The sequence below is a fragment of the Anoplopoma fimbria genome, chromosome 14 (genome assembly GCF_027596085.1).
Source record: "Anoplopoma fimbria isolate UVic2021 breed Golden Eagle Sablefish chromosome 14, Afim_UVic_2022, whole genome shotgun sequence".
NCBI classification, from domain to species: Eukaryota; Metazoa; Chordata; class Actinopteri; order Perciformes; family Anoplopomatidae; genus Anoplopoma; species Anoplopoma fimbria.
The window spans coordinates 9,781,956-9,794,678 of record NC_072462.1 but is presented as its reverse complement, the minus strand read 5'-3'; the positions used below and the strand labels follow the sequence as shown (position 1 = coordinate 9,794,678).

The following is a 12,723-nucleotide window of genomic DNA, read 5'->3' as shown; positions in this document are numbered from 1 at the left end:
GCAGGCCCAGAAGAGGAGGAGATAAGCCACTGCTGATTGGATCAGAGAATATGAGATGGCCAAGGCAGGCTGATGTGCTCACAGCCTTAAATATAGTCTTTTTGGGTGGATGGGGTGACAACAGATACTTGTAGTTTCTGTTATGTCTTGGGACTGACTGCATCGGTTACACTTAAAGGTCACAGCGACCCCTCTGTGCTACATTACTTCCACCATCAGCATCTTAAAAAGGAAAAAGGAGCACTCCACCAATTTGACATATAAAGTTGAGGTTAATCGTCACGGGCGGTCCACAGCCTGTGAAAACACTATCATGGCTGTTGTGTCGGACATAATGATCCTGATGATGTCATAGTGGTGTCATCGAGGTGAACTCAGCTCAGTCTTGGAGACTAGAAGTTCCCATGGATATCAGAGGGCCTGAGATACAAACTGCAGGAGTGAAGTTTGAAATATGCGGGTATTGCTAGGCAGGGAGGGTCAAATGAAAAGGTTCTAATTATTGCATTGTGGGAAATGTAGTCTAGTTTTCCTTGAGTCAGACAAGGAACAAAATATATCTCAGCTTCTGTTGCTCACTTTCTTCCGTCTATTACAGTACTAAACCCGTGGAGTAGCCCTGTCCTAATGCTAAAATGCAGCAGTATGTTAAAGGCACTCTTACCTGTGCTGAATATAGAGCACACTAATCCTGATGGAGCAGCTGTACAGATCATGCAGCTCACCTGTAACCCTAAACACTCAAACTGCCGCCTATTAATAGACCCTCCAACAACCTCAGCTGTTGCAGAATGACTGATGTTGTGGTGTGAGTATTGTTTCCTCAGCAGGTAGTACTGTAGGTCTGAATCAGAACACAGGATCTCACTATGAATTTTAACAATATCAGATGTCCCTCTGACAGAGCAGAATTGGAAGGTTAAGGAGTTCACTTTAGTTCAAAAAAACTCAGTTGCCATGGTAGCTAATGCAGAAAGTGGACAGTCTGCTTACTGTAAAAATACAGAGGTAATTCAAACGATGATTCAGGTTTTATCCTATATTTTTATTACTGTCAAGGAGTTATTGCAAAACCAGCAACGTCTCATTGCCGTCTGACCTCTTAATTGTCGGAGGCTGCCTTGCTTTGGTGAACTTATTTTTCTACCTAGACCAGAACATATTCATTCTTACGGACCATTTAACATAATTTAACAACCTCGCAAGAAAGAGTGAGAGAGTCTGAGAGTGTGCACATGTAAGGGAGCATGTGAACGAACGGACGGAGAAGAGGAACTGAAACCTGAGGGGGTTTTTTATCTGGTAATGTAATGTCACGTAACTCAGTACAACTGAAGTGTAGCCTGTATTTAAGCATGAAAAAACATTTGTCAGTCACGGCAATTCGATTTTTGTGAGTCTATGTAGTGCTGATGCTGCAGAATGAGTCGCTTGTCAGTCGGTATGACTTCATGTTTTGACCTCTAGGGGTGACTGAGCTCTCAGTTTCTTTCCCCTTTTCGGTGTCCTGAGGTACCAGTGTAACAGACAGAAGTGGGAGTGTGTGAAGCAGATTTATAGGCATTTAAGACGCAGTGCTGACCTGAAGCCTCTTCATTGTCTGGGAGTCCTGGTCAGCCTTAACCTTGCAGGCTACCAGCAGCTGAGCGGTGGAGGCTGCCACCTGCTTGGCTGACGAGATGAGCTTCTCCTCGCTGGCGTGTCCCTGCACTGCAGAGTTGGCTGCCTCACACAGGTTGCTGGTTGCTGCCGCGACCATTCGAGCCTGAGGGGTCAAAGGCATCGAGGGTAAGATGTTTTACAAAGAACTTTGAAACATGCTTAAATAAACCTTGAGGGCGAGGACTTACGGCTGAAATCAGCCCCTGAGACCATTGTCCGTCGTCCAACGCATTGGCAGGGATCGCTCCCACCTGAAAATACAGGAAAACTCAGTCATCAACCTTCAGCATTCATGGAAACAAAAGCAGACAATTCATTAAGGGGATGAGAATGACATGGATGGGCAAATTCAATCTCTGAACCCATCGCTATCAGGCTGACAGCAGGGGTCAGGGCTGTAATTCTTGGGGTTCCGGTTCTCCTGTGCATCACAGCCCAACATGGTGGATTTAGCCCCTATGGGACATGCAGAATCTGCATCGGTCTGTTTGTTCAGGATTGTTTTGCTCTGTTGGAGACATGTCATGCTAATTTTCAGGTTCATACATGTATTTTAGGTTTCTACTAGAACATGTTTACATGTTTTAATGTTAAAGAAAAACCTCTTTCTACTATTATACTGTCTGTCTGAATGTACATGTATATACCTGTATGAAACACTCCATCTTAGTTCTGTTTCTTTTGGAGGCCCCTCCCATAAAAGAGCCCAGTCTGTTCTGATTGGCTCGTGACAAAAATATGGTGCACCTTTGCATAGGTAGTTCTCAAGCTATGGGCTGTATATTTAAATGAGGAAGGAGAACCAAATCTGAATGGCTTGTTGAATGTTTTTCGGATCAAGACAGTCCTCAACAACCGGACTGTGCACTCAGATACCCAGATGGATGTGCACAAGCACGGGAAAGGTGTCCCCTTTAAAGTAACAATGCTTAAACACTGAACTGTGATGATGGATTCCTCTTTTCAGAAAATGACCAGCCAGTGTCAGGTACAGTCTCAAATTCCTACTAAAACACACAAGCAGTTTCTTGTGGGAAGAAATGTGTGCTCCCAAAACTGACTATTAGGTGTTACCATATAACCATGTTCTGGGTTGTTTCTGTTTGTGGCAAATTATGAAGAGAAACTTGGAGTTAACCATCTGTGGAGGGTTTAAATGATGCCGGCAGCGTTCAGGCGTACCTTTCCTTGAGCCACAAGCTCCCTCTGTGCTGCCGAGGCGGCTTTAACCAGAGCACTAGTGGCAGCTGCAATGGACTTGGCTGCCTCCAGAATCTGCTCCTCAAAGTTCAAGCTCTCATCTGCCTCCTGTTTACAAGAGAGAGGAAAGCAACAGTCATAAACACGATGTGGTACAGGGCTGCGATGATCTGTGGAACATTTATTCAGACAAAAAGTGAACTGCATAGGAAATAGCCGGGGTCCACAAAGACTCAGAAATGGAGGCATATCATTCATGGTGTGAGGAGCTAACGGGCCAGAAGACCTGCAGCGCACACACACACACACACACACACACACACTGTGTGTGACCCTGCAGTGAGGTTAACAGGCTCAGTGAGACTGCTGCTGCTCTGTAAAAAGCCCTCTGACCTTGGGTTTGGTCCTGGGCCTCAGCTGCTCCAGTTTCTTGGCAGCTGCTTCAATGGCTGCCGCTGCTCCTAACAGCTCGTTCTCTGCGATGACAGTGGGATCCTCGGGGTCCACCCACTCTGTGCCTGCAACACACAAACACACAACAGGATTTCTCGTAGCTGAATATTGTGTAACAGTAATGACAATATGGCTCACAGTATCAGAATTGATTTCCAAGTTCTAGTGCATAAAGGTTCTCCGTACGATATTCAGAGCAATAATATCCCATCCATAACTATCATCTATATAAAGATATAGAGGAGAAATGTCTCCCCCTGTGTGTGTTGTTACCAGAACTTCTCATGGCCGCTCTGCTATGCTCTCATACAGTGGTTACAGCTGATAACTCACACAGTTGCCATGGTAGCGTAGCACCTGCCATCCGGTTCCTCCCTTGTCTAATCACTGTTAGGAGCCTTTCACACATGGTGCAGTTAGCGCTGTTACAGCAACATCACGGCACGCTGCTCTAGACTCAGCGGTAAATCCTTTGTAGTGTTGCACCGGGTCATTGAAAACTGTTTTCAGAACAGAGCGGGGCCTTTGGCTTTGTCAGCACTGTTGCAGTTGTTTGCACTGTTAGCACCGTTAGCTGCCAGCTCGACAGCGCCATGTTGAGAGGTAATGGATCTGATTTAATTTTAGCATTTAGTAATTTACTAATCAAAGTTTTTATTTAATAAAGAGTGTGTACTAGTGAGTCTGTCGAGATTTGACAAATTAGTACATAATAATAAATCCTTACTGAGCGGCACAATGATTGAACGCAGTGTGGCCTAAGAACCCAGAGCGTGCTACCTTATGGAACAGCACAGGAGAGCAGATTACACCAGATAATTTAGTCGCTATCAATATCTAAACATTGTTTTTTTTATATATAAAGGTGCAATATGTTTGTTCTTTAACTGTACAGCCCCCCAGTGTTTCACAAACAGTCTCTGTTGCCATGATACAATTACACGAGATCACAGGCTAGGATAGGTTCTAATGCTAGACCCTAGATAACTACCCACTCAGGTTCTTCAGAGTCAATGGGGTAAGGTTCCAATGGGCACTTTCCATTTGGATCCTGTTCCAGATCCATTAAGCTCTGACGATAATGAACCTCTAGGGTCATTCGTGTCTCTCCTCGCTCTTTTTTTAATTGTCAAACTGCTAAATCTACTCACTGAATGTTTTGTAGCTAATGCAAAGTATGCAGTGCTTATTTACTCATAGATATGCAATGCATCCATAGGTGACCTGCAAAAAGGCTGAATCCATAAGTTGACTGTTGTCCTGTTTATGCGTCTAACAGAGATAGAAGCAGCACTCTCTAACTCCTGCTTTCCATTTTGTCCTTCAAAGTGACGGTGAAATGAAGTGTTCTGTTGTTCGGAGACGAACAACAGAACACTTCATTTCACATTTTCCGGTCTGAGCTACAGGTTGTCATTAACTAGACCCTCTCCACTTACCACAGGTGATCACACTTCATTCAGTTACTTACAAAGTAGAAGGCTAACCTCACTAGATTGGATAAGGTGTCTAAAGGTACTGAGATGGGAAAGACTGGACATTAATCACTGGCGGTCCAGCAGGGTTCAGAATGTCCCTTAAACTGGAGCAGAGGGACGCTAATCTGTGATATAAAGCTCTGAGGATGACTTTCCCTCCATTTGACAGACGATGCATTCATGGAATTGCCTTGGGTTCAATGTTATTTGGACCTGACTCTTAAGAGGGGGATCCCGGAGCAGAGCTGTGTGAAACTGTAGAACTCTACAGGGAGTAAGCACTAATCCTACTTCAGATTACTGTCAGGGCCCATTTGCATGAAGTGCTCTAAATAAGACCTGGTGCTGGGCTATTTCAGACTTGTTTTATGCAGTGAGCAGTACTCTCTGCCTTTTTTGATGCTTCCACAGGGGGTTTTCTACGAAGTGGCATAAAAACAGTCTATTGTAATTACTTATTTGATATTGTACATCACAACCTTTTCTGAAATGCCATTCACATATGTATGACACTTGTAATTAACTTACTACCATGATTTAAATAAATGAAAGATGTCTGGTAGGGGTTGGTGTCATCGGCTACACCCAGACCCATTTAGACAGATCAATAAGAACACTGACACCATTTAATGTAAATGGAGACATGAAGAGACATGCAGTTTAGTTCTGCTGAAGAGGTCAAAGGTTAAGATACCTTTCATGGCCTCGGCGGCCTGGATGAGCTCGGTGACGGAGCCTGCCACCCGCTTGGAGTAGTTGGCCAACTGTTGCTTCAGATCATGAGAGGGCTTCTGGATGATCTGTGGGTGACGGGGAAAATAGTCACAACCTTTTATTCAACTTTATTTTATTTTTTTTACATTCACTTTCCGCATAACGGATGCTTAACATTTTCACTTGAATATAATCCTGTGCTAAGATAATATTCCATCACATGTTGTATTTGTGTTTACTTACGCAGCTGCACACTGGGAAACAAACCACATTAAGTGTAAATCATGGTGGCCATGAGGAAACAATGTGTACGCACAAAACCATACATATTCCATTCCCCACACAGGAATTTGTGATTACAGGAACACCTCCACATACTTCAGAGTTTTCTAGAGTGCTCCGAGGGCAATATGATAAGCTGACCATGAAAAACAGGGCAGGCAGAATTAAAAAATAAAACCATTCTTCAGGTGGTTGGCCAATTTCTCTGATGTTTTAAGGTCTAAAAGTATATTTATAAAATGCAAATCAAATGTGTATTGATTCCATTTGGGCCATACATTTTATCGCCTTTTTATATATTGGAGGCATCATTGCATTTCTCTGTGTTTACGATGTTTTCATTGATTCTTCATTGTGAGGAACTTAAAAAAGCTGTTCTGATATGATAGTCATAAACGAAACCTGAGAATGATTGTGAGATCACTGGAAACAACGATTCACACGTATATGTGATCAATTTATGATAACTAAGAGGTCACTGACGAGACTCGTTTATTGACGGACCAGTGCAGCAGACAGGAGAAGTGATACACCAATGCATTATGGGTGAACGTGGGAGTGGGAATCAGGCCCATCCAAGTACTCCCGATTCCTCAGTTATAAGAGATTTATAAACAGAAGCGTACATATGCTAGCTCTCTCAACGTGATGAAAATAATGCGTACAGTATGACTTTCTCTGTCTTTGACAGGAACATACACACCATTGCAGACATGAAGGTGACATATAACTATGATGTCAGAAAATCAACCTATGTGCCCTTAAAGAAAGGCATGCTGAACTATTCCTCTTTGAGTATCAACAACACAGTCTTTAAAAAGTATGGTTCTCTTCTGTTTAGTCTTTGTAGGTAACTAATGTAGAGAACTACTGCCATACACACCTACATTCATTATGTAGAACTGTGTATGACCAGAGTTTTATACCGGTGTGGACGGAAGGTCTGACTTTTAACTGTGAGGAAATGAGACAGTCAACTCCTATCAATGACAGGCCCGTCTCACATTTAAATGAAAATAATGGCCGGCTGGTTTGATTTGTTGGTGCTCAGACCGGTTTGGGCTTCTGGTATTTGTCCTCAGACTGTCCTAGGTAGACATGCAGTATTCAGGTTGGAGCGATGTGCGACAGGTGCAAGGCATTAACAGGGCTCAGCCCGTGCCCAGCTCAAGTTTATTCAGATGTGTTGTCATGAGAAGATAGAGGCGAGGACGTAACTGCACAAGAACGCATGCAGCGGGCCAAACTAATGCCACGGGTACACACAAACACATTCTGCACACCAGTGTACAGACACACACAGAAACACTTCAACCTGAGCTTCAACATTCAAAGAATGTTCTGTGTTACACAAATACAACATGCATCCAGTCTAGAAAAGGTTCATTCAGCTGTGATTCTATGGTGCTTTAAGCCAAAAGCAAACCGCGTCAGTGAGCAACATGATCGGCAGGTCAGTGTGTTGTTCTGTTCCAACATTCAGAGGGCGGGGCTTCAGATCACTCATAATCACAGAGGAGAGTTTTAATACACGTATTAACAGAACATATATACTTCTGAATAAAAACAAAGATCTACCAGTTTATATTTCAGGGGTATAATTCTCAGAGGGATTTTATATTGTGGTAGAAGATTGTGTGAAGCCTTCCCAAACTCGTAGTCATTCAACTCTTTGGTCAACATGGACAAGAAGTCCTTAGAAGAAGGATTTGACCATCAAACAAAGATTCCCTGGACAATAAACTGGACCACCTCAGACAGCTGATCACCACAGCACAAGATGGAGGACTGTTGTATTCAGTGAAATGTTCCAGGGGACGCCACTCCCTCCAGTAGACCAGAGGGGGGGGGGGGGGTGTGCTGGCATCTACAATATGTGTGGGCTCCAGCTGCTGTTCACCGTTGGTGGAATACGTGACTGTAAAGTGAGGGATTAGTCACCATTGATGATCATGGTGGTGGTGTACATCTGCCCTCACACTCTACAGGCACAAACGGTTCTCTATCAATCTGCTTCTTTGTCCCCATTTCAACCTCGCAGATCTCAAACACTTTTATTTTGACATTTTAACAGCATGTCACCTTTGAAACCAGAGGGTGAAAACTCTGGACCTGACTCATCATTTTTCACTTTTGATTAATGTCAAGAAGTTCCATCCACTCTGATAGAATACTGCAGGAATACTAAGTAGTACAATCATATTCATTTTAAGGTTCACAACTATTGGGACAAACCAAAGTTTGCAATTAATATATATACACCCAGAGCATTTGCACTGTAATGACAAGGCCGATCTGCTCTGAGCCAGGCAGATATAAAACCGCACAGAGGCATGAAGATTGGAAAATCCCTTACTGGGTTTGACTGGGAAATGACCAAACCAGCAAAGCAGGTAGTCAACTCTTTCTCCAGGGTTGTAAAGGGAGCCACTTAGACAGCTGGCTACTAACAGAAACCTACACAGTCACTGCAATGATGAGATCAGACAAGATGTTCAGGTAAAAAGAATATAGAACTCTTTACCCCCCCAGGCCCATCAGACCCCAAAACCCTCTAGTAATTTAAACCCTGCATGAGATCTGATCTTTCACCTCTGAACGGTCAGAATAGAGACAATCGGTAATCAGTGTGACTGTCAAGTCTAACATCAGGCTAGAATGAGATCTGACTGTCTCAGGGTGCGTTCAAACACATCCCGCTAAGTCCGATTCCTTCAGAGTGAAGTTTGTATAAAAGCTGCTCCCCCCCACCTCCTCTCCTCCTGTCTGTAAGCAGCAGGTCTAACTTCTGGTCACGTGCTGCTGACGGGACTCCTCAGCATTGTTATTGCATTCAGCGAAGCATTCAACCAGTGCAGCCCCACACGTGTGCAGGTCATTCACATGGCGTACTCACCGGCTTGCACCGACATCAGTGAGCCACAAGTTTAAAGGAGCATTGACAGAGCGATGGGAGAAGGAAAGAAGAGAGGTCATCAAACACATGACGGCTGATATCGATTCAGACAGCATGCAGTGTCATGCTGGGAACACCATCACTATTACAAACTGCTAAAATGCAGATTTGCTACTATAAAGGAAATGCAAAATTACATTTTAAAAGGCTTAAAGCAAGCTGGATTGCACATTTAAACATTTTTTGTAGACAGTTAACGGATGAATTGTTTTTCAGTGGCATTTAAGGCTGCTGATTGATGTGATGTAAAACTCTTTGCTAGAAGGTTTCCTGTGTGATCCCAGGGCTCGTGGATGACTTTATACTGGGATATATAGCTATGAGCACCACTGAGGTTCACCAGTTCACAGATACAGGCGGCTGCGGTACAGGGCAGGGCCCTGGTGTTAATGTGTGTAGGTGTTAAAGATCAGAGCAGGGTGCTGATGAAAATGAAGACAGTGACCACACCTACAGAACCATACAGGTGTGTCTATGTTAATCAGCGTGCTACATCAACATTACGTTTAATTTAAGACATCACATCAAACTGTTATCTCCAACGGATCTGTAACTTTATTCCTTCCATCTCAGCAACATGCATAGCAGCATTTAAAAAAAGTATGTCTCTCTCATGATTCGACATTGTAATTGTCTATGTGAGCACTGCAAAAGAAGCTGCCATCCAGATGAAAACATCCACATCCAAATTGCAAACTCTGCAAGAAGGTGACAAGTACTAGCCAATCAGAGGCAGAGTAAGGCGGGTCTTAAAAAGAGGACATGAAGCATGCGGATGAGAGAGCAGATGAAAACTTGCACAAGCACTTTTATTGCTGGTGTGTCACTGGTTTAGTTACTGCATGCCGATGCCTATCACTCCTCCACAGAGACAGGTTCCTACACGTTGTCTTACTAATGAATTGACCGCTGAGCTGCTAGTCCAAATTAGTTTTTAATCAAGCAGTTTTTTATCCCACTATAAAACAAGGAATCGGTCTATCTATCTGTCAGAACCGTAAGTAGCTCACTGACATGTATTACAATTTATTATAATTCCCATAGTTGTAGACATTATTATCTAATGCATTATAATCAATGTTATAAAACATTATAAGTTATTTAGTGGTCATTGGGTGCTTTAAGTGAAGAAATAAAATCCTGAGGTGTAGGCATATTATAACAATGGTTCTAATATAAAAAGATTACTATGAATTACAACTATGGGATTACTTTATGGTCCTTGCAAAACACATGTCAGTGAGTGACCAGCAATTATGAAATAAGTCATTATTGTATTATGATTATTGTAATATAGCAATATGGATATTTTTGAGTGTTTATAACTGTAATTATTCAGTGTTATAGGCAGATTATGAGACATTATCAGTATGTTTATAATACATTATAGACATTGGTGTCATAGAAAGTCTTACCAATATGTTTTTGTACATGTAAAATGATGTACTTTGTACTTGACAGCAAAATAAGTAATGTTAGTATTTCTTTTTTTCTTCTGTCCTCCACCTCTTTTCAACATCCTCCAGCTCTTTATTTGATTTATTTCTTTGCTTTGCTTGAAGGACTGAGCATGTCCTGAGTGTCCAATGCAGGTCACGCCTGCTGGGAGCCTGTCCACTATGAGGAAAAGGTGTTATGATATGATGTTATTCATATTCCTTCTCTCTCTGACTCGTTGAGGGGACCCGGTGTATTGTTGAACTGATGTGGCAGTATACACAACACTTCTACAAACACTTCAACTGATTGTCTTCAGAGAGTCCGGCTGATGTCCACCAAACCTCTACTGAGTCTGCTGTTAGGTGTTTATGATCTGATCCTCAGTCACAATAAAGAGCAAAGCTACATCACTCAAAATGGGAGAAGACGTATTTTAAGTTGGACCTGCAAACACCAAAGAAGTTATTTAATACTGCTGTGGTGTTTTTGTGCTTAACGTCACAAATATCAGTTGACACCCACACTGTGGTCATTTCGGTGTTGACTTTTCACTCCGTTCATTTCGGAGTTTTTGGAGTGAGTGTGTGTCATCGTGTACGTGGGCAAAGATGTCTTACCACCAGCACATGCTCCAGCAGTCCCAGGTACCCACAGGCACATTCGTTGCCGTAGCGCAGAGCTCTCATCTGGACCTCGTTGCTGACCTCTGGGTGGTAGGCAGCTTGCTGAGAGGGCAAACAGACAGAAATCCACTGAACTAACACTGACAGTATGTAAGCTATTTTGCAAGTTGAAATGTAATGCTTTTAAATAGGAAATAATTTGGTCTAATTGTCATTAGTGAAATGTTTTTTTTGAGTCGGTACAAAGATTAAGAAGTTGAGAAGAAACTTTACAAACCTGACTGAAATATGCAGACTTTATTCCAATGTTACTTTGTACCATAGATGGGAGAAAAATACTACAGTAATGTAAAATATAGTCGGTGAGTTGGTATAGCCGAAGCTTATTAACTGCAATTATAATGATTAAATATATACAGGTAGGTCTTTTAAACCACTGTACAGTTTAGAAATCAGAATTCAGTATTGACATTGTGAAGATTTGTGAGCTAAAGAGTTGTATCAGGGCTAAGCTGAAACTGGTTCAGAACCAGTTAACAGACAAAATGTTATTTCTAAATCCCATGGTTAACTTTTTGATAAAACCCACCATACTTTTCTGAATAATCTTTGTGTTGATATTTACAGCTGCCAGCTGGCTCCCTCCTCAGTGTGTATCTATCTACTGTGTACCTTGCAGGAGTGCAGCATGTCAGCGATGGCCCTTCTGCTGAGGTTGGCTGTTGCAATGATGTCTTCCTGACGACAAGAATTCCCAGCAGCCACTGCCTTTGCCGTAGCCATGGTGATTCCTTTAGTTGTGCGAATGAACTCCTCTGGTGTGGTCGTCTTCGGTGGTGGGTCAGAACTGTTGAAAACCTGTGCGATAAAAACCAGTGCACTATTAAAACGCATTTTTACAGACTGGCTTTTAATGTTATGTACCTCTTTATTTTATTATTGATATTATTATTTTATTTAACAAAATTATTTTATTTCATTTTCTATTATTTCTTATTTATTTATTTTTTTCATCTATTGTTTTATCAGGGTTTACATTTGACCTTAGCTTGTCTACTCTGTTGGGTCTCACTGTTGATCTTTCTGTTGATTTATTGCCTTGCTTTTGCTGCTTTGTCTGTCAAAGCACTTTGTTTTTAAAAGTGCTGTATAAATAAAGGTTATTATTATTATTATTACTCACAGCCAGCTCCTGTTTGATGTGCTCAATTGTGGCCTCCAGAGCTCTGGTCCCCTTTGTGGCTTCATCCTCTACTGCCTTCACCGTCTTCAGGAGGGATGTCACATTGGTCACCATCACCTAAAGCAGCAAAGTCACATGATGAGGCTTTAGAGCAGACTGTCACAGGGATTTCCAAATACACAGCATTACCAGAGAGAATACATACCGCTTAAATAATACACTGCTGTTGAAAAGTTTGTTTTAAAGTCTTTGTGTAACATGCAGTGTGGCTCAACAGTATCCAACAAACAATATAGGATATAATCCAAAATGTGAGCCCCTCATCGAGTGCTCTGTTAAAAGGTGTTGGTATGCTTCAAAAGTGCTTCTCTGCTGGTCAAGCAGGATCTGAAACCCCGTCCCAGTGCATCGGACAGTCCCACAAACCATCGCCCTTCACACAGGGACCGTCCAGCTGTTCTCAGAGAATGAGGGAGAGCGTTGCTGTGGAGGAGCACAGCACTCTGTGCATCCCCATCAGGTGTCATGTGACTTACCTTGGCAGAGTTCTTCAGCTGCAGCATGCTGGGGTCGTCATGAGGTTTGCCTGCGGCCGCCTTGGTGGCGCTGATGAGGTTGCCCAGAGCTTTGGCCACATCTTTCACTGCGTTGATCAGGACCACCTGTAGAATGCAGAACCAGTACTTTACACTTGAATGGGACGCCTTCACAGGGGAAGTGATTGCACCTAGA

At 42.6% G+C, this 12,723-nt stretch overlaps 1 protein-coding gene across 2 annotated transcripts in view; it reads right to left on the bottom strand.

Moving 5' to 3' along the window:
* Positions 1 to 12,723, bottom strand: part of tln1 (talin 1) — a 70,452-nt gene that overhangs the window by 4,213 nt on the left and 53,516 nt on the right. For both annotated transcript variants that reach the window (XM_054613179.1, XM_054613180.1), the window contains exons 47-55: positions 12,528 to 12,653; positions 11,992 to 12,108; positions 11,481 to 11,666; positions 10,803 to 10,910; positions 5,488 to 5,593; positions 3,256 to 3,380; positions 2,845 to 2,970; positions 1,851 to 1,913; positions 1,583 to 1,765 (exon numbers count right to left, since the gene is read on the bottom strand). In XM_054613179.1, the coding sequence (XP_054469154.1) occupies positions 1,583 to 1,765; positions 1,851 to 1,913; positions 2,845 to 2,970; positions 3,256 to 3,380; positions 5,488 to 5,593; positions 10,803 to 10,910; positions 11,481 to 11,666; positions 11,992 to 12,108; positions 12,528 to 12,653 (1,140 nt within the window). The remainder of the gene's footprint in view (positions 1 to 1,582; positions 1,766 to 1,850; positions 1,914 to 2,844; positions 2,971 to 3,255; positions 3,381 to 5,487; positions 5,594 to 10,802; positions 10,911 to 11,480; positions 11,667 to 11,991; positions 12,109 to 12,527; positions 12,654 to 12,723) is intronic.